The sequence below is a fragment of the Dermochelys coriacea genome, chromosome 25, assembly GCF_009764565.3.
Source record: "Dermochelys coriacea isolate rDerCor1 chromosome 25, rDerCor1.pri.v4, whole genome shotgun sequence".
Lineage (NCBI taxonomy): Eukaryota > Metazoa > Chordata > Testudines > Dermochelyidae > Dermochelys > Dermochelys coriacea.
This window is the reverse complement of record NC_050092.1, coordinates 8,906,389-8,934,326: the sequence shown is the minus strand read 5'-3', so window position 1 is coordinate 8,934,326 and position 27,938 is coordinate 8,906,389. Positions and strand designations below refer to the sequence as shown.

At 43.5% G+C, this 27,938-nt stretch overlaps 1 protein-coding gene across 3 annotated transcripts in view; it reads right to left on the bottom strand.

Annotated features, from left to right (window-relative positions):
- KDM4B (lysine demethylase 4B) overlaps positions 1-27,938 on the bottom strand; it is a 224,851-nt gene that overhangs the window by 23,240 nt on the left and 173,673 nt on the right. For all 3 annotated transcript variants that reach the window (XM_038383771.2, XM_043502583.1, XM_038383772.2), the window contains 8 exons: positions 26,592-26,777; positions 26,337-26,501; positions 24,639-24,758; positions 21,605-21,697; positions 14,417-17,672; positions 7,910-8,018; positions 4,723-4,801; positions 770-991 (listed from right to left, as the gene is read on the bottom strand). In XM_038383771.2, coding sequence (XP_038239699.1) covers positions 17,487-17,672; positions 21,605-21,697; positions 24,639-24,758; positions 26,337-26,501; positions 26,592-26,777 — 750 coding nt within the window. In that variant the 3' untranslated portion in view covers positions 770-991; positions 4,723-4,801; positions 7,910-8,018; positions 14,417-17,486. The remainder of the gene's footprint in view (positions 1-769; positions 992-4,722; positions 4,802-7,909; positions 8,019-14,416; positions 17,673-21,604; positions 21,698-24,638; positions 24,759-26,336; positions 26,502-26,591; positions 26,778-27,938) is intronic.

Below are 27,938 nucleotides of genomic sequence, written 5' to 3'. Positions count from 1 at the left end.
GGGCAATGTCTCTAAAAAGATACAAGCAATCTAAAAAGACTGCAAGGCAGTTCAAACACATCCATCTTCCAGGGGACTCCCCTTCGTTCAGCTGTGCTGACTGAACAAAGCTCATCTGCAATCACCTCAACCTATCATTATTCTTTAACATTTATACTGCAGTAACACCTAAAGGCCATACATTGTACTGGGCACTGTACAAAAATATAGTCAACCAGTCTCTGCCCCAAAGGGCTCACAGTCTGAAAGACAAGATGTAATGGATGGATGAGCCACAAGAGTGCGTTGGCACAGGGGAGGCAAGGTAACAAATATAATAGGACATGCCGATTCCTGCCCACTCAGGATTAGAATTAATATCATTTTAAAAGGCGCTGATCAGATCTCCTCTGGAATATGGCACACAGTTCTGGTCACCCTCGTTCAAGAAAGATGAATTCAGACTGGAACAGGTGCAGAGAAGGGCTGTTAGGATGATCAGGGGAATGGAGAGCCTGTCTTGCGAGAGGAAACTAAGAGGCTTTAAAGAGCTGGCTGAGGAGCTGGCTGAAATGTTAATGTTGATTTTCAATGACCCTTGGAACACGGGGGGACATTCCAGAAGAATGGAAGACAGCTAATATCGTGCCCATATTTAAAAAGGATAAATGGGATGACCTGGGTAATTATAGGCCAGGCTTATTCTGAAAGGAACCCAAAGTGCTTTACAAGCCCCCTCCACCCACCTGGTGGAAAAATTGAAATCCAAAATATTTAAATTCTGAAGTACCTCTACAGTGCCTTATGGGTGTTGTAGGTTAGGTGCCACATACTCCCATTTCCCTCTGTTCAGGAGTACAGGTGGAAGACCATTGCTCCTCCAGCTGGGCTATCAAGCTGTCTAGTTATGGTATTTGTAATGACATCCTGTTGAGAGGGGAGGAAATTGCTTTCCTCATCAAACCGCTTTTCACTGACAGATTGTTTATTTTCCACCCCTCTGGATCATCACCTGAGGTAAGAAGTTGCACAGAACATGGATTTAAAAAAAAAAAAAATACAAACCTCACACACCAAACACCTTTTAATTCAACTGGTTGAATCGACACAGGGAGATTATTAGTTTTTTGTGCGATTTGATTCAATTAATTAGCTTGAGAATATCAGCACAGCCAGGCAAGCAAAGAAAAACAGAGATAAATCCTTGCCATAACACAGCTTCATCTTTTAAAGTCAATTAACTTAGTTATTAGCTTTTAATTAGGGAATAATAATGACACCATTAATACACTTTATTATACTTGTCAGCAGACAGCTGTTCTAAACAGATTTTATTATCAGATCTTGGCGGCTTTTGTCTGCTGTGATCCCATATTTCTACGCATATTGACGTGACTCCCCCCTGCCCCTAACCCATGGGGTACAGCAGTTAAGCCTCAGTTCCCAAATGTGCAACTCGTCACACAGAAAGCACAAGGGCCTCTAATCTAAAGTGGATCTGTATCATCTCCCCACTGCAGCAGGAGTTGGCTCCAAACCGGAACTCTTGGCCAGATTCCAAGGAAAAACAAGAGGAGGGAGGAATGAGAATGAACGTCTCTTCAGTTCCTTCCAAAACTTCAAAGGAATTTAGGCCTTACATAATACATGGGCGCTTGTGTTTATTTTAAATAATCTAAACTGGGTTCTCTGTCCCAAAGAATTCCAACGGCAGTGGGATCTGGTCTTGACTGCACATTTGATGTCTCTCTCACAGGTAATTCACATTCCTTTCTTCGCTCTTTTCCTGGGGCGGGGGGGGGATGTTGGATATATGCCAAATGCCAGTCTTACACCTCAGCTCCTAACATCTGAGCTTGTGTCATGATAAGATGCCAACAATCTCACTGGTTTTCTTCAGAGTAAGCCATGTGGCTTTTCTAGCTCCCAAAGAGTTCCAGGTAATTTTACAGCACTGTAGAAATGTTTGGGAGTCTTTTTTTTTTTTTAAAAAATCAAGAATCTCAAATAAATTTATCCAATTGAAGTATCATTTCTGCCAACCCACCTGGTACCCCCTGTATTACTACAAATAACTGACAATGGTAAAGTCTATGGAAATCCCACACAGAGTATTCTCTTGTCCAAAACTGGTCCAGAAATTCTCACTTCAAATCCTGCTCTTAAGACCCTCCACTACCAGACACCCACAGCAAACTGCCTAAGGGTAATGACCAGGCTGGCAGGGATGGTGTCCCTAGCCTCTGTTTGCTTGATTACCTCTTCTGTTCATTCCCTCTGAAGCACCTGGCACTGGCTGCTGTCAGAAGACAAGATAATGGGCTTTGGTCTGACCCAGTATGGGCATTTTTATGTTCTTTCATTAAGATCGCATTGTCCACTGTATTATCAAATCAAATACTTTGAGGGCTCTGAGTTGTTCACTCTGCTAATACCTATAACTGCAAGTTCCTGGCATTATCACACCCTCATCCTTCCCCTTCCTTACCACCACTGTGTTCCACACCCACCTTCTCCCTAGGTAGATTTGTAAGCTCTTAGGGACCTTCATTTATTGTGTGGGTCACAGTACCCAGCACAGTAATGTCACAAGTCTGACTAGGTCTCTGGGTGCTATTGGGTGAGATAAATATGTACAAATGCAATAAATTCCCCTTGATTGTGGCCTTTTTCAGGTTCATATTAAAATACGAAACAATGACAAGATTCTTCTGGATAATCGGTTTACAGTAATGCAGTGGCTTCTCCCCAGTAAGATTTTCTAGACAACTTCTTCTCCATTTGGGCCACAATTAAAGATGCCAGACTATCAGGACTGCACCTGTTCATGTTGATGCAGAGATCACATACTCCCTGAAAGTGAAGAAATCTGTTCATTAGAGAGACAAGGGGGTGAGGTAATCTCTTTTATTGGACCAGCTTCTGCTGGGGAGAGAGACAAGCTTTTGAGTTTACACAGAGCTCTTCTTCAGGTCTGGGAAATGTACTTGGAGTGTCACAGCTAAATACAGGGTGGAACAGGCTGTTTAGCGTAAGTAGTTCACCTTGAAGGGTCCCTTGAAACGTGTGAAGTGGACCAGTCAGAGGGGGGGAAAGAAGTGGGTGGGGAAGGCAGCTATGACTGGAGGGGTGTTAACTGCCACTTAACCTTGAATATCCCTTGTAACATGTGTGAACTACTTATGCTAAACAATCTGTTCCACCTTGTATTTAGCGGTGATGCTCCGAGTACATTTTACCGAACTGAAGAAGAGCTCTGTGTACCTCAGAAGCTTGTCTCTCTCACCAACAGAAGTTGATCCAATAAAAGAGGTTATCTCACCCACCTTGCCTCTTTAATATCCTTGGATCAATGCAGCTATAACACTGCATACACAGTTACAGTGTGTATGGTAACACCCATTGTTTCATATTCTCTATGTATATAAATCTCCCCACTGTATTTTCCACTGAATGCATCCGATGAAGTGAGCTGTAGCTCATGAAAGCTTATGCTCAAATAAATTTGTTAGTCTCTAAGGTGCCACAAGTACTCCTTTTCTTTTTGCAAATACAGACTAACATGGCTGCTACTCTGAAACCATACAGAAATGTGTTCATGGCAGGCATTCTCCTTGCACCAAGCACTTGGCAGTCAAAGCCCTTTGAAATAAATCAGCCTGACACGGGAGTAAACCAGCTGCAAGAATCCACTTGCAGTTATCCAAAGAAAACATACAATTATTATAATAAAAGCAAGACTGTTAAAGGCAGATACTAAATGGAGAAACTTTCTTGCATCGTGGATCAAAATAAAAATAGACTAGACAAGACAAAGGAGGGGAGAAAGAAAGGATTATATCATCTCCATTTTACAGACAGGAAAACTGTGGCGCGGAGGTGGAATGACATCCAAATTCCAGGTCAGTGGCAGAAACTGGAATAGAACCCAGGTCTTCCGACTGCTACTCTAGCACCTTATTCAGTCAACCCACTGCCGCTCACTAGAGCTGGACTTATTGCAGCACTCTCTTGGCCCTTCATGGCCTAATTCTGTACTTATTTTCATCCTGTGGACTGCCAAAGATTTTGATGCAATAGCAGATAGTGTAGCATCAGCCCAGAATTTGGCCTTAAGAATTCATTTCCCTGTGCAATGCTGCAGGTGTTTTGCATGTTGTAGCGGTGCAATACACCATCTCAAAGTCTTCAAATATCATTGTTTGTTTGCACAGGTGACAAAAGCTGGGGATAGTCTCAGGTTGTTAAAGAAAGCAAGTTTGAAATTCTCAGTGCAATTAAAACCTCTTCACCAGTGAGGCACTTTTTTGTGCGTTTGGCTGCATCACAGAAAATCCCCCCAAAATGACCAAATTAAGTTTCACCAAATGTTGTCCCCAAATACATTTTGAGGCCAAGATCATACATGAGACACTTCAGCCCTGATGGTAACTTCTATTTAAAAAAAAAAGTAGCGATAAAACTGCATTGAACAGAAGCTTACAAAGGGAATGCCTTCTCAGCCATAATGAGCACCACTTACATTACTTCCAGCTAATGGCAATTCTCCTTTAGCTCAGGTGCTACCATTTGAGATCATACGCTCATGCAGGAAGTGAGGAGCCTCAATTTTAGTCCCAGCAGAGGGACTGATTCCTTGTGTTTCTTAATGAGACATGTCAATGCAAAACAATCAAACACCAACGCAGGGATCCCACACAGGCAATTACCAGAGTTTTGTGGCAGGTGACAGAATCAACGTACCTGTACACTGGAGTTCTGCAAATAGATCCAAACTCCCATACCCCTCATTCCCCGTGTGGTTCCATGGCTTGCCAGTGGCCTGGAAGCGACAACAAAAGGAGGGTGGGTTCACATACAACAACGGTGAGGACTGCCTGTGTGCTGGAGTGCACAGCTCCTCTGGGTTTCCCCCAGCTCCAGGTGGCAGAGAGCTATCTTCAAAGAGAGGCTATCTGCAGAGGGGCGTGAACGATAGAGTGGTCAGTGCTTTGCATCTCTTCATTCAAATGGGGGCAACAAAATAAAGCTCGCTGGAAGCTGGGAAGGTGAAGAGTGGTTTGCCCTCCACTTAATAACCCTTCAGCATGGCGAGAGCGGGGTTCGGCAGGTGCCCTGACTGAGTTGTTAGTGCCAATCCAGTGATCGCCATGTCATTCTCTTTCCAGGGGATTAATTTCTGATTTTACTGCTGCTCTTTATCACAGAGACAGCTTTGAAAGGCACAAATTTTCCAACCCACAATGGACCTGTCACAATGACAATTATATTTAGCAGCAGCAGTTCGGTCTTGCCTTTGAAGGGCTCTGATTACTGCAGTAAATAGAAGCATATTAGAGAGGTGTTGGGAGTGACAAGACACTGACAGGTGGTACTCCTATCACATCACAGCCCTTCAAGGGGCCAGGAGCACACTGTGGCCTTGACAAAGTAGCTCCCAGCAGGGCATTCTTTTCACTGGGCTTTGGGTGCAGCAGAGGAGAGGCAGAAGAGCGACTAGAGATTTAAAAACACACTCCTGGTACATTACTACAGTTAAGAGAATGCATGGTGCAAATAAAGTTATTTCAGAAAAATGCAGCACCAAGGGAGGTTTACTCCCCTCTTTCCAAGTCAGCCGCCCTGCAAGCAGAGGAGTAAGTAGATGTACAAAGTTTGGGCTTTGAGATCAGTGAAGGCACTGGGCAATTGCTTCGGGTACCAAGCAGCTCAAGGGGTCCCCGATTTAATATTACCCCCAAAAGACCATTCATCATATTTAACGTGGACTTATTTAATGTGGACTTTTAAACAAGTGTATTAATATGTTTGTGTTGGTATATTTTTTGGTTCATGGAAATAATGCAATTAGTAGTTTTAGGGAGTGGGTGAGGAGTAATGGGTTCCCCCCACCAAAAAAATATTCCTGTTTAGGAATCTCACTGGGCTAGCACTGCCTCTGTCTGAGATGCAATATTTTAAAGATATAGAGGTAACTGAATAGCTAAGGAGGAGTCTACTGTTTAGAGTAGAGGACCAGTAGTCAGGATTTCTAAATTCAATTCCCAGCCCCTCCCAGTGATTTGCCAGGTGACATTGGGAAAGTCACTTGTCGATTTCCAAATTTGGGTGCCTAAACAAACAGTGGCCTGATTTTCAGAGGGGCTAAAGTCAATGGGATCTGCAGATGCTCAGCCCCTCTGAAAATGGTTGAAGATTTAGGTCTTAACCCACAGTGATAAGATAGATACCGCCTTTTCCCATCCCAGGCTGGATTGTGAGAACCTATTAACATGTACAGAGTGGTTTGGGGTCCTTAGTTTAAGAGCACTATAGAAGGTAAAAGTATTAGGATTCATCATTAAATAGGGAGATTTTAGTGCAAAAAAGTCCAAATCAGTGGAGCTGAACAGAGAAGGTACAAGCCTATAAAGTGGTTTCATCTCCTGAATAATGACAAAGCTTTGGATTGCCATCCTTTTCAGATTTGTATTTGAACATCTGAAGACAAGCCTGTCCCTAGTTTATACTCCTGGGGGAATTCTGCGTCAAAAAATTAAAAATTCTGTGCAAAATGTTTTAAAATTCTGCATATTTTCTTTGTCAAAATAACATAATATAATCACATCAGTTTCAATTATTTTTGGTCATTTATTTGAAAATACCTGTCAGCAAGTAAGTCTAACAATACAGACAATAAAAAAGATTCAGGAAATGTTTTTTGTCAAAAAGATTCCTTACTAGGCATATTAATACAGTACTCTTAGTAATAATTCATTTAAACTACAGCCACCCCATCCCCATGTGTCTCTGTGCCCCTGTACCTCCTCCCCATGTGTCTCTGTGCCCCCCCTCAGCCACGCCCTGTCCCTATGTAGCTCTGCACCCCCTCCCCCATCACCATGTGGTCCTGAACCTACCCCCTGTGCCCCCACTCCCATTCAGCCCCTGCCCCAGTCTGTCCTCCCCAACTAGCCCTTATGAGCCTGTCTGACCCCTGCAGCATCCCATGCTGTCTCCCGACCTGGCCTTCAGGTCCTGCGAAGAAGACAGGCTCTTTCTCTTCCCTAGCTGGCCAGGAGCTGCTGTTGTGTTCTAGCGCCACAGCGCCCTCTGGTGGGCAAAAGGCGGAACTGTTGCAACATTTTGGCAGTTTTTTTCTGTGCAAAACATTAAAATATGCATGGCTCATTAATTATGCATGCAGTAGTGCAGAATTCCCCCAGAAGTAAACAGTTTTGGTTCCAAGTGGAATCCAAACCCAGAAACAGCCTATTTTCCCAACCCAGCTACACTAAAGGAGTCTAATCTAGCAGAAAAAGACATAAGAACCAGTGGCTGGTAACGAAAGCCAGACAAAATTCAAATTAGAAATTAGGCCCAAGTTTATAACAGTGAGGGTGAGTAACCATTGGAACAAACTACCAAAGCGGTGGATTCTCCATCTCTGGATGTCTTCTGATTAGGACCAGATGCCTTCCTGGAAGACACACTTTATCTAAACAAGATATTGGGCTTAATGGAGGGGTAACCGTGAAATTCAGTGGTCAGTGTTGTACAGGTCAGACAAGATGATCTAGAGTCTTTGTGGCCTTAAAAATCTATGAAAAGTCTCAACTGCTGTTCTTATCAAACTTCAGCCAAAATGATGGGAAACGCATGGGAACAGCTGCGCTCATGACCCACTACTTGGGGTCTGAAATCTCATGTGAATGATTTATGGTAGTTCACGGCACCTCTAAATCCCAGCCTCAAATTGAGTTTTACGCCTGAACCCCAGATTATGCTGGACCCAGACGAATCACTTCCTCGGCCTAGTTACACTCCAAAAGCTCCAAGCTGATTAAATGGTAAGAGAGGCCCAAGGAAGAAGAGAGAGACAGCCCTTATCCACAGGCAGAGAGTGAGGAGATCTTAGGCTGTTTGGAGAATTTAAGCACAGCTTTCTTACCACCATTATCTCTTCAAAATATCTGTGAATTCTCCTGTATCTAGGATCAAGTCAGGGTCATTCTTTGCTGGCAGTTGTCTAGTGGGTGAATCTGTGCCTCTCTGCTGCACTAATTGAGAAAGAACAAACAATTGCAGGACCCCGACTTGTATCAAAGTAACCAACCATTCTCCTCCAACCCATGCAGATCTGCTTTGTGGTCTAGAGCCAGCTTGGCCACATGAGGAGGGCCTATGTCCATTCATTGATTTTCAAACCACGAGGACGAGGTCACTCCTGCTATAGAAACAGCCTGGCCAGGAGCCTGTTTGCTGGAGAGAGGCTGCAGCTCTGATATTCCAATATTAGCTGCAGGCATCTGAAATGCCAAGCCTAGAGCTGAAAGATAAGCCAAAGTCAGTGGCACATTGCCATGCCCTGCCACTTCAAGCTCTCATACAGTCTTCTACTGTGATCTAGGGCAATTTGCTTGCCCTTTTTGCCTCTGTTCTCCTATTTGTAAAGCAGGCATGAAATCTCTCACAGGGGTGTTGGGAGGAGTCATATTTCTGCAGTGCTTTGAGGTGGAAAGTGTTAAGTATCATTCAAATCTCAGTGCTAGGCCCAATTGGATTTAAGCACAGGTCCTCTGCTTAGGCTCCTGGCACTCTGCCCCATGTGCTATGAGGAAAGAACTGTCAATTTATTCCAAGCACCACGTTAAATGAGAACAATGGCATCTACAAAAAGTGCCTGGTAGATAGGTAGGTATCAGCCACCTGGGTCCTCCAGGCATTCTACAGATGAACATGACTGGTGCTCTTGCAGGCCTGGAAGTGTGAAAACAGGCTTCCCAGGAGGTGGCAGTTGATAAAGGGCAGTGAGATCGGAGACTGTACTTGCCCCAGAACCCTGACTGCAGCAGGTGCACCTTGCTGGGCCTTCTTGAGAGTCCGTGAAATCAGTGTTCTCCACCTCCCTTTTGTCACAAACATGGAGAGCCTCCCCAACTCACTGTCATCTTAGCTGCGGGAGGACTACAGTAGCTTCTACTTTGACCCCACCATTGCCGATACTACCCTAGATCACACATCTGTGCCTCCTCTCTTCTCCAGCTTCATTTGTTTGGGGCTCAGCCAAAATAGTCCTTCAGACATTTTATTACAGAGTAGTTTTGATTCTCCATTTGCCCTTCACCTTGCCAGTCATTTAAACCATTGCAAAAACCAGGCCACTTTCCCTCGGTATCAATGACTGCAAGAGGTGCAGGGCAATGGGATTAGGGGATTTTCTCATAGGAGTAGAGTGGAGTGGGAAAGACTCAGCTGCCTCAGATCCAGTAAAAGAACCTGCTGGAGAAAGTCTTCATACTTGCTTCCTCTCCCCCCAAATTACCAAGCCATAGAAGAGGAGAGGTCTAAAGCAACACCCTGATGTGACACCATCACCTTCAATCCTCAATGGAATTATCCCCAGCATCGAGCAAACAGAAAAACTTCATATTCCCTTGCCCCAAAATGAATAACTTTATCACTCTGTTTTAAAAACCACAATCTTATTGTAAGCAGAGCTACAGATTCCACATTCACGAAAGGGAGAAGGAGAGGGGAGGGGTGGAAGTCTCTGAAGACCTGAATACACGGAAAAGTTGCACCAGTTTAACATAAATCACTTATTAAACCTGTGCGAATGCTATTTCAGAGTGGCTTCCTGAGGTTTACCCTTAACCTGATCAATTTAACCTAAATTGAAACAAGTCACTCAAACCAAAATAAGTGCATCCCTATGCGGGGGATGTACTGGCTAAAAAGTAAAAAAAAAACAAAAAAAAACAAAAAACAAAAACAAAAACTACCCACACCTTTATACACCAGTACAACTTTCTCAGGTAGACAAGCCCCGAGATTCAATCCACAGGAGTATGGTTCTGTATTCTTTTTATTCATTCATTTATTTAGTGCTGGTGAAAGGTGCAGGATTGACAGCCCTGGAGACTGAAATCCTATTAACTCAAGAGAAGAGGTAAAAACCCAGGCAAGAGCAGGGCAAGCTTTGCCTACAGATAAGCCTCAACCCTGCTATAGAGGGGACCAAATGAAAGAGTGGAGTTGAGTGACAATATCTCATTCAGTCTTTTGCCTCTCTGTTAAGATCAGCAGCAAGAGGGAGAGCCTCGTGGCAATGGTTCTGAGTTGTGGACATTTGTCCTTGGGCAGCTGGAGTCCATCTCATTTCATACAGGCTATGGCATATCAGTGAGCTTTCTATCCCTACAGATCTGGGTGGGATCTGAACTAGTGGTTTAGACAGTTTTTCAGATCTATCTTTCATTACTTAACCATGAAGCCTTCCAGTCCCCATTCTTAGGCCACCCTCAGATAGGAAAGAAAAAATGAAGTATTCTCTTGATTTTCATTTTTAATTGGATTCACTGTATTCTTCTCCAAATACCTGGAGAGCTGAATAGGGAAAAAAAACAGCTAGGAAGAGAGTGCATTGGAAATTTTTCAAGAAACACTGAATTTTTTAGTGAAATTGTCTATTTGGATGAAAAATTCCACAAATTTGTGTCAAACTGTTTCACAACACGAACAGGTGACATCCTGATCTAGAAAATAAGATAAGAAGTTTCAATCTGTACTAAGTAGCAGCTCCCTTTAAATTTTTTAAAAATCGATTATATCATTACTATTAGCATAATATGACATGGCTTGACATACAGCGTGTTTAAACACAGTTTTAAAGAGTGATTTAAGTTAAACTAGTAGTGCAACATTTCAGCAAGCAGCTGGATCTCTAGCACAATTAGTGTTTGGCTGTTAACTGACAGGCTGATGGTCCAAGCTCACTCAGGGACATGACTACATCTTTAGAAGATTAGTTAAGCGCTGGATTAGGCTTCCAAGGGAGATTGTGGAATCCCATCACTGGAGGTTTAAGAACAGATTGGACAAATACCTGTCCCGGTTGTTCTAGGTTTACTTGGTCGTGCCTCAGCACAGGGGACTGGACTTGATGACTTATCCAGGTCTCTTCCAGCCCTACATTTTTAGGATTGTATCTCATCCCATTTTATGCACTATTACTACTGACATGTCATGAAATGTAAAAATGAAAAATGAAAAAAAATCAAAATATTTTGTTCTGGAATGAAATTTGAAATTTTTCATCATAAATGAAGTTTTCAAAATGGATTTTATTTTATTTTTAATTTCCATTTGGCAGCAAATTTCAAAAACTTGCTTCGTTGTAATCTGGAATGAAAACAAATTTCAAAAACGTCAACTTTCCGCAAAATATAAATGCCAAGTTCCGACCCGCTCTAGTTAGGAAAGGTTTCAGTGCATCCTTTGAAGCAGCAGCATTGATGCAGAACACATACCAATGGCTGGAAAAGAGAAATGTCAAAACAAAATAACCCCAACTGATACACATGCTATGAGAGAGCTGAAACATGGATTCCAGGAGCATCTGACGCGGCCCTTTTATAGATTCAGAGATTCCAATGCCATAAGGGACCATTGCGATCATCTTGTCTGACCACCTGTATAACAGGCCATAAAACTTCCCCAAAAGAATTCCTAAAGCAGAATGTTTAAAATTGCCAGTGAGAGAATCCACCACGACCCTTGGTAGATTGTTCCCAGTCTGAATTTGTCTAGCTTTCAACTTCCAGCCATTGGACCATGCTGTACCTTTCTCTGCTAGACTGAAGAGCTCATTATTAAATATTTGTTCCCCATGTAATCAAGTCACCTCTCACTCTTCTCTTTGTTTTCATCTACTCATCTCTTAAAAGGAGTGTGATCATGGAACTACAGCCAAGTGAAAAGGAAAGTACAAAGGGCACTGGAGAGAGCATAGAAGCTGTATTGAAAATTCCTGGCCCTCTGAGTTCAAAGATCCCAGTGCTATAAGGCTGCAGGATGATGGGAGAAATGGTGAGCAAGCTTCAAAATAATGCAGATAAGCACCCAGACCGCTATGCTGGAGACTTGCGAGAACACACCCGTAAGAGTCACTGTTTCAACTGGATCCGAAATACGATGAGATCACTCATCTCACGGCACTTCCACATCTGGATCAGGTGAAACAAAAAAGGGAAGAGCTGACCAATGTGGTTAGAAGTTGGGGCCATTTATCATCTTGATCAGAGAACTAGTCCATATATCCCTAGTAAAGGCCATAACATTTTGATCTTGAGCATCAAGAGGCAATGCATGTAAAGTATGTAGCAACGCATAGCCCCAACGGCACTATTATTTTAACATGATGTTCCAAATTACTCCTCACCTGCAAGAAAAGAATCCTCCTCTCATCCTTACTGAGCTGCTGTGTCTTCCATCAGACAGAAAAACTGAAGAGTTAAACATCTCTCTTCCTTCACTATTCCACCCTCAGGGCTTAGGGCTAAATTCCATCTGGCAGTGTTGCAGCAAGAATAAGCAGCCTGTTCATTCCTGTCTTTTCAATGCTGCCAGCAATGATCACAGAACAGGTTTATTGTGTGTATGACGATTTGTGACACGGACTCACAAAGGGAACTCCACCAGCTTTTACACTACAGGATTTAAGATGTTCGCTCATGAATACATCCCGCTAATCACAAGCCCCAAAGCCTGAGCTGTACTTCTCTGAAACTACAATAGCAAATATGTTCTTCTTTAGGGCTTCAGAGCTGGGAGGGAGCATAACAGATGGTTATCTGGCCAAAGACCCATGTAATCTGGGCCCATCACTGACTGCAGCTATATGGGCTTGTCTACACTACCCGCTGAATTGGCAGACAGCGATCGATCCAGTGGGGGGCGGGGGTCGATTTATCGCGTCTAGTATAGACACGATAAATCAATTGCTGAGTGCTCTCCCGTCGTCAACTCCGGTACTCCACCAGAACGAGGAGCGCAAGCGGAGTCAACGGGAGAGCGTCAGCTGTCGACTTACCGTAGTGAAGACACCGCGGTAAGTAGATCTAAGTACATCGACTTCAGCTACGCTATTCACGTAGCTGAAGTTATGTATGTTAGATTGACACTGTGCGGTAGTGTAGACATGCCCTATGACAAGAACTCCACAGGGCAGGCCAGGGAAAGGCTTTGCAGTCTGTTCATCACACTGGTCCACACAAGAACCTGCAGAATACACAGTAACTCCTGCAAACAGATTATACCTGACTCAAGATGAGAGGGGAAGGAGTGGGAATTCCAGAGATTAGAGGAAATAGGATTGAGGCAAATCGAGGAGATGGAAAGGTGTGAGCACAGGGGGGAAAACAAAAAAAGGACAGAGGAACATTCTCCAGCTACCACTGCAATTCAGGTGCATGGGTAAGAAACATCCCAAATCCCCAGGGATATAACAGAGATTTGAAGAAGAGACTAATGAGAGGCATTCAACAGAAGACTCTCCACCCCACCCCAAATGGTGCTCAGAGTATGGGGATGAAGGAATAGTGAATGAGACTAAGCTAGCTAAGCAGTATTCACACCTGATCCTCATGGTGTTCACATTGTGAGATGACATGGGATAGCAATTTTCTATTCAGCCCTGCAGAATCTACCTCAGCGGTAGATTGAATAGGGAAAGGGCCTACAAGTTCCTAGACCCACAGAGTTTCAAGACTTGGGAAGGTTAGTGTGAAAATATCTACTCCATCCCAGCTCTATGACGCTCTGATAGGAAATGTTGATCTTTGTCTTTCTGATATTGGTCCAAGGCCTCTGCTTGGAAACATTTTATTGGTCCTTAACATGGCTTTATTGGCCCTTCACAAAGGGTTGTTGGTTATGGCAGGTCACAAGATAGTGGACCTTAAAATCACAGCACAAATTCTCTGCTAGTGACTGCAATGGAATTACACCTGCAGAGACTTTGGCTCTCACATCCTTCTCATGCATCTGGATCAAATAATATGGTTTTATCAGACTACCTTGAGTAAAGCTAGGAGGCAGGTATTGGTGAGCTGAAATCTAAGGGATATAGCTTTCAAGTGATTCAAAGCATTAGTCACTAACTGTAGCAGTTTGTGAGATGTCTCTACAAAACAATGTCAGAACTCAAGTGAAGGAAAAAAGGGTGGTGACAATCAGAAGGATGATTTTAAAAGGTTCATTATCTGTGTGACCTGCAAGGGCTAGACAGGCATGCTGAACCACTACTGGGATGGCTAAAAGACAGATTCCCAGTAATACATATCCACTGGTGGTTTACAGAATCACAGAAATGTAGGATTGGAAGGGACCTCGATAGGTCAACTCATCCAGTCCCCTGCTTGAAAGCAGGACTAAATATTATCTAGACCATCCCTGTCAGGTGTTTGTCTAACCTCTTCTTAAAACCTCTGACAGAGCCTTAAAAACCTCTCACTGGTCAGTAACTAACCAGTGCTTCTATGGAACTGATGCAGCTATACCAAGTCCTGGACCTTGGATCATTGCAATTTCAATTCTGAACTGTTGGGGGTGCAAGAACAGAGCTCTTGTCCTGCTCTTAGGAGAGAAGGGACAGACCACATTCCAATTCACCAACCTTAGCTTCTCATGACCGAATTACTGGTCAGCTTTCACCAACCACTCTGACTTGGGAGATTTCTTCCCCTTCAGCACAATAGCTTTTATATAGAAATGAAGAGACTTCAACCTCCTAAAAACTAATTCTGAAGTGCTCAACAGCCTTTAATTCATTATGAACCTAGAGGCAGAGAAAAAAAATGCAAAAAAAATACATCACATTCTTAATCTAAGAGGAAAAAAATCAATAATTTTATAGCACATAATCAGACACTTACAAATATATTTCACTGGGGGGGTGGGGTGGGGAAGAAGTGTGCATTTCCTATTTCCTTTTCCATAGTCTGATGCACAGAAACCTTCAACGTGGTCATTATAGATAAACTGCACAAGTCATTCCTGAACCAAAAGAGGGATTTAAGAACAAACAAAACAGGAAAAACCCAGCAACAAAGAAGGGCATTCTACAGTTCCAGATTCACGGTTAAACATAACTCACCATCTGAATATGGGGGTCAGGGAAACACTTTTTTTTTGTTTGTTTTTACAATATAAATAGTATTTAAAAAAGGTACTACATATGAATACAGTAATGATGCTACTTCAGTCAGGACTTTTAACATGCAGAGGAAATCCGCCCACTGCTCACAACCCCCCAGCCCATCCCACCCTACCTCCCCCTTCCCCCTCCCAAAAAAAATCCTCTGCTGTTTAAATTCTCTTTCAATTGTTTTAAATATTTCTCTGTGGCCTGGCAACCATTAAAACATCCATTTTTTTCTTTTATACAAGCAAATTATCTTTTAAATCATGTTCTAGCCAACAGGAGACAGCTATGCAGGAGTAATCGCTATACAGGGTGCGGCAGAAAATAAAGGAAAGAGACTTTAACTAGGTTCTAATTAGTCTTCTATCCAAAATGACACAAAACGAGGCTTTTAAGAACAGTGTCCTTTTTTCCTTTAAAGAAAAAACAAACCAAAAAAAGTACATTCTTTTTTTATAAATTCAGTCTAATGCTTTTTTGGAGACAGATTCATTTGGAGAAATTGAAAACTTAAAATATAGAAGAAAAAAATAAGAATAAAACTTCCTAAAAGGATTTCACACTGTGTTATAACACACACTTAAAAAAAGAAAAAAGAAAAAAAAGTAAAACACCTCTCAGCAGAGGCAGCAAGAAACGAAGGGAATTCTAATTCCCCCAAGAAAGAACACTTCACTCCATTTCCATTCTCTGACTGGGACAGCTGAATATCTGTCCAGTCTCTTAAGATGCTAATAATTACCATGTTATCCCCCAAATGCTTCCCACGTTCCCCTGAAGATATCTAAACAGTCACTTAAAAAAAAATATTGACTGTATTACAAGGGGGCTTAAAAAGAGAGTATTGTTCCTCCCTGCTCAGAAATTTCTGGGACTCAAGTGAAAAAGATTGCAGAGGATGCGTTTCCTGGATAGCTTTGTCAACTCACAGGGAAAGACACAAAGGTGGGATTGAATATGTGTTGTATAAGTACCATATCCCCATCCCCATGCACACACACTGCAGCAGCCTCATCTCCCTGGAGTTCTTCACAAAGTCTACTTATTTCTCTTCACTTCAAACCTGATTCAAAGCCCTCTGAAGTCAGTGGGAGTCTCTTTCCACCAACTTTGATGGGCTTTGGATCAGGCCTTTTATGCAACACTGTTCCCTAACAGTTCTACAGGAGGCGGTGCTTACACAGAGTTCAGGTGGGAGCTGCCTACTCAGTATTTCAAGATTTGTTTCTGACTTTAACACTCATTTTAATACTCAATGAACTGAGCCCAAACAAATGCAGGCTTTCATCCCGCTTCACCAGGAGCATCTCAAAGGCTCACTCCTTACCTAAGGAAAGGATGTCACAACAATTGAAGGCATTTGGGGAATTTCTTCTTTAATGGGGGGGAGGGGGAAGAAGAGAATATACACACACCTCCAAGGCTTCTGTCATGGAATGATTCACGCAACTGTAAGCTACACAGCTCAAAACCAAAGAAAAAGGAAAAAGTTCCTCTGGGAGCTATGCCTAATAGAGAGCCAGAACAATCCCCTTGCATGCCACTCTCGATAGGAAGGTGGGGGTGGCAGCTCTTAAAGGGTATGGCAGCAACAGAACAATGCCTGCCAGATCGGTGAGGGGAAGAATCAAGTGGCATATCTGAATCGAAAGGCATACACACTTGAGGCTGCAGAGTCTCAGTGACTGCAAAGATGGGGAAGGAAAAAGGCAAGGAAGAGGAGTAGAAGGAGCAAATACTAATGTCCAGCCATTTCCCCATTGGTTGCCCTTTGCTGATGACAGGGCAGAAATGCACACACCCACCATCTAATTCATCAGCTGCAACAACATTCGGGTTATGAGACATTTCTTTCCCCGCTTCCCAGGTTACAAAGAAAACATTGCTTTAAAAAACAACCTACGATGTCTGCTCTTGTTCTCTCTCCCCACTGCAGTGTTAAATTACATTTCAGTGGTGGGGAGGAGGGAGTAATGATTTTATTTTTTTTTTCTGTTTTAAAGCCATGATCTAGAAAAAATTATTTGTGGAAATTGTTGCTTTCCTATTTTTGTTTGTGTTTTTTTTCTTAATAATGCTCATTTATAGAAAACGTCACAAAGGTGATTTATATGTACAGAAATCAGGATTCCAAAGGCTGCTTCAGTAGTCAGTGAAATAGCACCTTTTAAAGACAAAAGAGTTTGATGTGGTTTAAAAATCTGAGTCATTTCATTTTTCATTAATTTTAACCCTTTCCAAACCTTAAAAAAAAAAAGGAGCCAGTCACAAAGCTCCACTAGTACAAACTCTTCCGAAGTCTTCATGTGAAATGCTGTCTGAAGGGGTTTTGAGCTCCCTATTCTATTAGTCAGCAATGCAGCTGACAGAGTAGAGGTAGCCTGTAGCCAGACAGGATTTTCTTGCAGTCCAAACCAAGAGCCGAAGAAAGGAATTCACAGCAGGCTATTGCACGGGGCTGGCCTTTTGTTCCACAGTTTCCTGGTTATTTTTCCTCAGGGTTGAAAAGGGTTAATTTTTTAATTATTATTATTAATCCTGGTTAAAAGATGTTGCTCTGTGGTCCTGGTTGGTACTGCGTCTGCAGCAGGGTCTCCATGAAGGCCAAATAATCTGGGTTCTGTCCATAGTCCTCAGGATTCCTGGAATTCCCCACTCGGGGGCGCTTGGCGGCTTTCACTTCGTCTCCGGAAAACACTCCTTCCTGAGGGGCCCCAGTGCTGAGGGACTACAGGAGACAGGAAAGTACAATCATTAGAGGGGGAAGATGCACGAGAGAGAAGCACACCTATTTAACATAACTGCTTGGACAGGAGAAAGTGAACATTGTGTTACATACATGCTAGAGAACCACTGAAGGCTGGAGAGTGCAGGGACTAGCTCTGAGGAACACACGTGGCTTGTAGGACCAAACTCAAAAACAACTTCAAATCTGCTTCATTTCTGTAGCAGGTTCTCTTCCATTCTCTAACTCCTATCCACAAATCTTCTGCCACTGGAGCCCTTCTCTGTCTGCTCAGGTTATTCATTCATCATAAAAAGCACCCTGGTAAAGGAAGCTTCTCTCACTTCCTTAGTCATGGGGGGGTCTGTTTGTTGTAAGAAGACATGACATAGCTTATACACTGCCTCTCACTCTCAAAGCAGAGAGAAGGTTCCTGGTAAGCGTGGTTACTTCCTGTTGCTTCCTTCCTTTATCCAGCTGCTCTTTATTAGAGTATCTTGTATGTCACTCACACTAAAAATCTTTGGGAACAGGAGATATGCAGAAATAATTAAGAGTTTCAGGTCAGATGTGAGTTATTCACCTTTCATCAGAGTGTGCACGAAGGGGAGTGGATGTGTGTGTCAGTCACCCTGGAAATGTTACAATGCCTGAAGGTCAGGATCCATCAAAAGTGACATCCCCACCCACACTACCTCACCACTCAAATTCATCAGCTTTGCTGAAAGGCAGAACTGCAGCCAGATACTAACAAAAATATTGTCTAAAGAAAGACTGACGATCTCTGTTCACCTGATAAAAGCAAACGCAAACAGCTCCTCTGCCCCCAGAATCCACTTGAAAAAAGTACAAAAGTAAATTACACACAGCATAGTTAATCTGTGGAATTCATTGCCACAAAATGTCTGAGACCAGAGGATTCAAAAGAGGATGAGATATCTATTTGGATAATGACAACATCTAGAGTTACATTAGAGATGATCAAAGCATTTTATAAGGGACTAAAAAACCCTTTCATATTTCATGGCATAAACTAACGTATAACCAGTTGGAGAAGTTTCTTCATAATTCCCACAGGTAGTTTATTCCACATAAATGTCCATTACAGGGGTTTATTTTTTATTTTATGTGCAACTTCAAGCCTCTGTTAGTGGCCACAGACAGCGTTAGTGGTCAGACAGACCATGGACTCTGGTGATTACCGGTGGAACTTGGTATGGCAGTTCCTAAAATCCTTTTGCCTTTATCATGCAACAGTTGATATCACAGGCATCTAGAACAAAGCAAGAAGCTGTATGTGTTTCATTGCTCTGAGCATCTGATCTCATGTTCTTGCTAGAGGGGATGACTTCAAAAGTCAAGCATCAGGTTTTGGGGAAAAAACTCGAGCCACAAATTCCAAGCTTAGTAATATCAACTCAGTCCCTCCTATTTTCTAGGCCAACTAAATTCAGCCACAGTTAACTGCATGGAACTATGCCTACACTATGGGGTGCGATTCCCCCACTTGTGTACACACCCCCACACTAGCTCTCATCCAGATAGCTCGAGTGTAAATACAGGAACTCTTCACTTAAAGTTGCCCCGGTTAATGTTGTTTCGTTGCTGATCAATTAGGGAACATGCTCGTTTAAAGCTGAGCAATGCTCCACTCTTACGTTGTTTGGCTGCGGGCTTTCTCCACAGCAGGCAGCCTCCCTACTCTCCCCTCCCCACAGCGTCCCCACCTAGCAAACGCTGCAGATCAGCACCTTTCCCCTCCTCCCCCCCCCCGCCTCCTGCCCATGGCAATCAGCTGGCTTGCCACATTTAGGAGGGAAGGGGGTAGGAGTGAGGACTCGGCACGCAGGCTCCCCCTCCCTCCCCTGCCTCCTAGGAGGTAGGGGGTATGATCGAGGAAGCAGCCTGCAAAGTAAAGGGGGATGAGGTTGGGGGGGGAGAGAAGAGGTGGGTCAAGGGTGGGGGCTTGGGGGAAGGGGTGGAGTGGGTGGGCTGAGGGTTGAGCCCCCTGCCCCTGGTGCTTGCAGAGTAAGGGAAGCTGCCGCTGCTGGTGCGCAACATGTTTCTCCTAGCCTACAGCACCTTCAGCCTCCTTGCCTGCCTTATTGTCTCCAGTGACTTAATAGGATTTAAAGATGTTGTCCCCGCTATGAAGTCTTTGCCAGGAAAGCAGGTTTTGATGAGGTGGAAGAAGCCAACGTTACACAACTTCTGCAATCACACGGAGAAGAGCTAACCAATGAAGTTCTGATGCAACTAGAGGCGACAAGAGCAATGGAAGAAGAGGGCCAAGAAATAGAAGAACCACCAGCCCATCGAAATTTGACTGCCAAACATCTTTCTGAAGCTTTCCAAATGATTGAAGCTGGCTTGCAAATCCTGAGTGATGACGATCCTGACAGGGAACGCAGCTCCAAAGTGATTAGGGGAGTTGGTCATCTAATGACTTGCTATAAAGAAATTTACCAAGAAAAAAAGGAAAGCAAAACGACAATCTCTAGGTGTGTTTTTTGAGTTCAGAAAGTTCAGCAAGAGGAGCAGCAGGACAATCCACCCTCTTCCACTCTGACTCCACCACCTCAACCAAGCTTCATACTCAGGAACGACTGTAGTATTCAATTGTTTTTTTAAAATTGTTTAAAATGTGTAGAATGTCTTTTGTCTGGCAAAAAAAAATTTCCCTGGAACCTACCCCCCCATTTACATTAATTCTTATGGGGAAACTGGATTTGCTTAACATTGTTTCACTTAAAGTCACGTTTTTCAGGAACATAACTACAATGTTAAGTGAGGAGCTCCTGTAGTTGTGTAGCTATAGTAGCACAGGTAATATGTAGTGCAAGTATATATACACATAAGCAGGGCGAATCACACCACTAGCTCATAGTGTAGACAGACTATATGATGGTCTTTAAGAGGAAGCTTAAAAAAGTAGGGTCCTCTGTGTTCCATGGGATTTTTAATGTCTGTTTGGAAGTTTTTTATTTCAGTATCGTTGGCCAACATTTCCAAGACACCACTGGGATGCAGGTCAGTTGACCTGACCATTATCTTCTCACCCTGCAGGTGGCAACATTTCAGTGGTGGAGTCTGTAACTGGTATCCTCCAGGCAGTGGTGAGCTGGAGCCAGTTCACACCGGTTCGCTAGAACCGACTGTTAAATTTAGAAGCCCTTTTAGAACCAGCTGTTCCGTGAGGGACAACCAGTTCTAAAAGGGCTTCTAAATTTAACTGGGCAAAAGTGGCGCCTTTGGCGCCGACTCCATGGGGTGCTCCAGGGCTGGAGCGCCCAAGGGGAAAATTTGGTGGGTGCAGAGCACCCACCAGCAGCTCCTCGCCCCACACCAGGCCCCAGCTCACCTCCGCTCTGCCTCCGCTTCCTCCCCGAATGTGCTGCCCCGCCCTGCTTCGCCACCCCCCAGCTTCCCACAAATCAGCTGTTCACGCGGGAAGCCAGGGTGGGCTGGGAAGCAGGTGGCGGCTTCCCGCTCAGGCCCAGGGAGGCAGAGGTGAGCTGGGGCGGGGGGTTAGGGGGGAGCTGCCCGTGCCACCGCAGGTAACTGGGGGGGGGGGCAGGGGAACTGCTCCCCTCCAACTCCCTGGGCCTGAGAAGGAAGCCGCCGCCTGACTTCCCAGCCCTCCCAGGCTTCCCACCGAACAGCTGATTCATGGGAAGCCGGGGGGGGGGGGGCGTAGAAGCAGAGAGTTCAGGGGCGGAGGTGAGGTGAGCAGGGGCCAGGCATAGGGCGAGGGAGCTGCTGGTGGGTGCTCTGCAACCACCAAATTTTCCTGTGGGTGCTCCAGCCCCGGAGCTCTAGTTCTAGAAGGTAGAGGGAGCTTTTTAGGTCACTTTCAAACAGCCTTTAAAAGAAAATCTAATGAGCACATGTGAGAAGCTGCTCTTCATGTTTTCTCCTGAGGAGCTGATACCCACCAGGCGAGATTTCACTCTCTTAGGAAGCTCCTCCTCCAATGTGTAAATATCACCACGTTTTACCATCAGCTGGGAGCCATCTTCAAACTCTACCTGCAGAGAGCATAGTAGTAATCAGGTGACTGGCTTCTCCATTTACACCTAACAAGTCTCTCCTCACCTCCTTTTATCAGCCTAAAAAGTTCCCAGGATTCTCTGATGGACACAGAAAAAACACCCATCCCCTGTCATAGCATTGGTATTACACTCACATTAATAAGCCCTTCTTCCTTCTTAAATTAAAATTTTCTTCAAACAAGTCAAAATACATTTGTGTTTTAACAAGGAATAATAATCAGTCAGGTGTAAAAAGTGGTGATGTTAACTCCTCATTTCAAACCTCTCTGATTACATCCGATGAAGCGAGCTGTAGCTCACGAAAGCTTACGCTCAAATAAATTTGCTAGTCTTTAAGGTGCCACAAGTACTCCTTTTCTTTTTGCGGATACAGACTGACATGGCTGCTACTCTGAAACCTATCATGAATTATGTAACAGGAGATGTTACAGGGATGTTTATTCATGAAAATGAGCACATGAAATTTTAAACCATAAAATAAATATTCTCAGAGCCTCTTGCTTGCTTTGTTGAAGACTTACAATAGCCTCCTGGATAATGCAGAAAACAAACAATACGGTTTAAAAGAAAGGTAGGGTCTGATTTAAAATTGAGGAAATTCAGAGGGACCAAAAAAAAAAAAAAAAATCTATGGGCAGGTCTACATTACTGCTTATGTTGCTCAGGGGTGTGAAAAAGCCTTCCCCCTGCCCAGCCCGAGTGATGCAAGTTACACCAACCTAAGCGCCAATGTGGACAGCGCTATGTTGGCAGGAGATGCTCTCCCACAGACATAGCTACTCTCTCTCACTGAGATAGAGCAATTATGCCGAGAGAAGAGCTCTCTCCTGTCAGCATAGAGCATCTTCACCAGACACACTACAGCAGCACAGCTGCACTGGTGTGGCTGGACCGATGTAGCACTTCTAGTGTAAATCAGCCCTATGTCTGAACTTGCCCCTCCTGTTGAACCCAGGTATTGTGGTTTATCAGCTATGCAAGGTCAACACCACTTACTGTAGTCTCTTAACTAAGAGCTATACATCAGCTGTAACAACTAGGCACAAGGGAATAAGTTATCGGTAGTTTAAGTCTCCATTCTGAATACACACACGAATGAGGTTTAAAGACAAACCACTGGAGTTAAATTTTCAAAAGATATGCACCTAACCTGAATGTGCAAAACATGGAACAAGTAACTGCATGAGTTGCAAAATGTACAAATGCCCTCGTGCCTGCATATTTTGTTCTAATTTAGTGCTGGTAACATAGATGTTTCTTTACATATTATTAGCTTTTAATGCTATTTTAATCAATATGTGAATTTCCTATATTGTAACTAAATCAGAAAGAAAACGGAACAGATTTTCAATGGAACCGTACAAAAGTTAAAATTTATGTTAAAAATCAGACTGCCTTTTCTTTGGAGCATCATGCCAAAGAGATATTTAGGATACAAATCTGTGGATTATGATGCTCTTCAAGACCTTAGGCTATTTTTGCGAAAAGACTAAACGGTATAGTAAGTGCCTCTTAGACAAGTGTCCTGGGAAATTTCTCCCACCACACTTTTCAAGATTACTTAGGAACGCGAATCTACACTGCACAAAATAGTTTGTAAGTTTCAGTGTGTGTGTTTGGTTAAACTGAGGTGCGCAGGGTGCACTTGAAACCTCCCAGAATCCTGGTAATTTTGAAACTTCTTGTGGCCCATTTAACCTAGATGTAGTCAAATGACAATGTTGAATTTTGTGGAACTTCATATTGAAATGCTGATTCTTTCAGATTTCTGATTGCTAGCCTTCTGTAAACAGAAATCCCACATGTGGTACAAAACACAAGAAAAAACTGCTTCAGCACTCAGACTTGTGGGCTACAAAATTGGCTGCTTCTGTTCTCTGCTAGAAAAGGTAGTTGGTGATATGACTGACAGGACTGGAGGCTTCTAATTATTCACAGAATAGGTAAAGGAGATATAGCAGCAGGACACTGTTCCCACATACTGCTCTGCCATGTACCTTCCCATGACTCTCCAGGGCAGCAAGTGTCAAGTCTCCAAGCCCATTCTATTCCTGATCTCCACTTTTATTACCAAGAGGGTTTTAATTACCTAAATACCTGTTTGTTAAGGAAGCGGAGGTCATAAAGCTCATTTCACACAGGCCATTGAACAGCCAACAGACAGTGATGATATCAAGTCACTTTTGACCTGGGTCACATGATGTCCTAGTAATCCATTATCAAACCCAAATCATCCAGTCCCCAACAGGTATCCCCCTAGTGGATCTGAAAGGCCCCCTCTTCAGCAAGTTCTCTGTGTTTAGGTAACTCCTCTCTCTCTCTCTCAAACTCCTCATCATAAGCAAAAGCTCTGCCAGAAACACTTGTAAAAGGGGCAAGGGAAGACTTAGATTTCCAATCAAAGCATCTTCCAGAGATCAGAGACCTCTTTAGATCAACGATTTTTTTTTCTTTCTTTTTTTAAATCAAACGATTTATCTTTGAGAGAGAAAATTTACTTTGGGCGAGAAATTGTATATTAAATTTAACAAATCCTTTAAGCATTCACTAACCACTCCCACTTTTCTATATAGTTGCTTATCCACTGCACAGCTACATATACCAACTCAAGCATCCTTTTTCATCACAGAGAAAAGGTGTAAATGAAAAGAACCCATTGTGAATTTCTAAAAGCAGGTATGTGTAAATATAGAGAGGCATACGTGTGTGTACGTGCATCCAAAATCTGCCACTGAAGACACTTTTCCTGACTCTCTTCATTAGGAGCATTACAGTTCCTATAAGAATCCAGGAAATATTAACTCTGGAGGTCACATTACGTTTTCATAAATACAACAAGCCTTCTGTACCTGCGAGGAATAAAGCTTGTGTAACACACAGGTGCTGTGGTAGAATTTTTAGACCCCTCCCTATTTACCTGATAAATCTGACTGATCTGGGCTGCAATGAACTTGGCCTTATAGATGATTCCATCAGTCCACTGCAGCTGAACCAACTCGCCTTCTGGAGGGGGTCCCATCTGAATGCAGTCTCTGCTCTAAAGACAGAAGAAAGTCAGGAAAACAACAGATGAATAAAATTTGGGAACAAGTTGACCACCTTTATCAGAGTGACCACTCATGGAAGATATCACAATTACATGATGCTTTAACGCAAGAACCCAGGAGGCTACCACACCATAAGCAAATTTGCATCTGTTCAAAAACTCACTAAGCATAGGCAGGTTACAACCCATTGCTCAAGTACTGAACCAACTGTTTGCACCAGCTGCCGGTGATAATACTTTGCAATTCTGTGGAACTCATCCAAGGTGGTCAAAGTAGCTCAGACCATCCTGTGATGTATTACCCTCATTTTACAAGCACAGGGGAAGAGGTGTTAATTGACACCTGGCACTGGTTTAGTTTATGGAGGAGATGGTATGATGGGATAATGGGATTTTGGTAAGTAACTGATCTTTAAATATTCAGGGTAAATAGGACTAATCCCCTGAGATGGGATATTAGATGGATGGGATCTGAGTTACTATAGAAAATTCTTTCCTGGGTATCTGGCTGGTGAATCTTGCCCATATGCTCAGGGTTTAGCTGATTGCCATATTTGGGGTCGGGAAGGAATTTTCCTCCAGGGCAGATTGGAGAGGCCCTGGAGGTTTTTCGCCTTCCTCTGTAGCATGGGGCATGGTTGACTGGAGGGAGGCTTCTCTGCTCCTTGAAGTTTTGAACCATGATTTGAGGACTTCAATAGCTCAGACATGGGTGAGGTTTTTCATAGGAGTGGTGGGTGACATTCTGTGGCCTGCGCTGTGCAGGAGGTCGGACTAGATGATCAGAGTGGTCCCTTCTGACCTTAGTATCTATGAATCTATGACTTGCCCACAGTATTACATAGGAGGTCAGTGGCAGAACTGGGAATAGAACCCAAGAATCTTGACTCTTAGTACCCTGCTCAAGTTCCTCAATACACTCCCCGCCCACTCTAATATATTTACAATATTAAAACATACTTACACATTGTCCTGTATTTACCCAAAACAGGACTTCGGAGGGAAAAAATGAGACTTTAAAAATGTAATTAGTGTGCAAGACAGAACAAACTATGTTCTCTTACGTCAGCGACCAACACTGCCAGCAGCTGTTGGTTAAGGAAGAAAAGATAGGAAACCAGGTAATAATCAGTAAAGCCATATATAAGGAGATGCATGAAGATCACTTTATCCATCAGCTATGCGGCTAGCAATTTTTTAACCCATTGTAAAAAGATTTCTCAGGGTATGCTCTGTTGTTCCTTCCCACAAAGTAGGCAAGGATTCAACATTGCATCATATAGATTGGGGTGGCCAAACTGCAGCTCGCGAGCTGCATGTGACTCTTTTACACTTAAAGCGCAGCTCGTAGAGCTCATCACCCCCTCCCCTCATTCTCTGCCCACCAGACTCGGGAAGAGGGGAGCTTGGTGCTTCAGCCCTGCGAGGCGTGCCTGCAGGGGGTCGGGCCTTCAGCCCCAGCAGGCATCTCCTGAAGATTATTGTATGTGGCTCGGAGGGTCAGTAAGTTTGGCCACTCCTGCTACAGATTCTACCTGCAGTTACAGAGGAATCTAAAGAGCTTCTTACAGTAATGCTTTCCGGGTAAACGTTGTCGCTGTAAGAGCCATCGTCAAAGTTCACTTCATAGAAGGTTTGCGTTGTCATGCCAATTACTTTACACCTGTAGTAGAGTCCATTGCGGTTCTTTGTAATCACAGTCTGCCCCAGCGATATCTCCCTCCGCAACTGGATCTATGGAACAGAGGAAAGGGACCAATTAGGGATCAAGAGAGACATGAAAGAAACAATACATAGGAGGGATTTTAAATAGAAGACACTTACATTGTGGTTGGCTGCTTTATGTTTGAAGCAAGTGATGGACACAACATATGGCCAATCATCCGGCTCCATGGGTACCCCAGCGGCATGTGCACAGGTCACATGGAAGGAAGTGGAGCAGTGCTCGTAGGAGCATTGAATGCAGGCACCAGACACCTTCTTCATCCGTTTCCGGCAATACACACATTTCTGAAGTGAAACACAGGTTCACATTATGCAATGGAGACAAAGTCAGCAGCAGTTTTTAATCAACATATTTGAGGCTGGAGGCCAGAGTTAGACATCCAGTTACCAGACGTGGCACAAAACTCCTTGTTATCAACAGTTACACTGAAGTAGAGCTCAGAGGCCCCAATCAGCATCGAGGATGTCTCATGCAGTGCACTATAGAGACAGGGGTAGTCAAATTCCTTTCGATCTGCCTGTTCAACCATATGCACTCATCTAGAGCCCATCCTGAGCCAAAACACACACATCCTAAATATAGCAGACACACAGAACTATTGTTCCCCTGAACAGCAGCAAGATGACATTTTAATCTTTCAAACAGCTGTCAATGACACAATCCATCAGACACACAGTCAATGAAGTCCTCACAAAAACAATTTGGGGGACAATGTTCTCTGGAGTGTAATGTATCAGCATTACCTACAAGCATTATGGTAAAACTTATACTTCCATTATACACCCATTCTCCAGAGATTTTTAAATGTACCCATTTTAATTCACATTGTAGCTGAAACTTGGGAAACAAGTTTCATAGATTCATAGATACTAAGGTTAGAAGGGACCATTCTGATCATCTAGTCCGACCTCCTGCACAGCGCAGGCCACAGAATCTCACCCACCCACTCCTACCAAAAACCTCACCTATGTCTGAGCTATTGAAGTCCTCAAATCATGGTTTAAAGACTTCAAGGAGCAGAGAAGCCTCCCTCAAGTCAACCATGCCCCATGCAACAGAGGAAGGCAAAAAACCTCCAGAGCCTCTCCAATCTGCCCTGGAGGAAAATTCCTTCCCAACCCCAAATATGGCAATCAGCTAAACCCTGAGCATATGGGCAAGATTCACCAGCCAGATACTACGAGAAAATTCTTTCCTGGGTAACTCAGATCCCATCCATCTAATATCTCATCTCAGGGGATTAGTCCTATTTACCCTGAATATTTAAAGATCAATTACTTACCAAAATCACATTATCCCATCATACCATCTCCTCCATAAACTTATTGAGTAGAATCTTAAAACTAGATAGATCTTTTGCCCCCACTGCTTCCCCTGGAAGGCTATTCCAAAACTTCACTCCTCTGATGGTTAGAAACCTTCGTCTAATTTCAAGTCTAAACTTC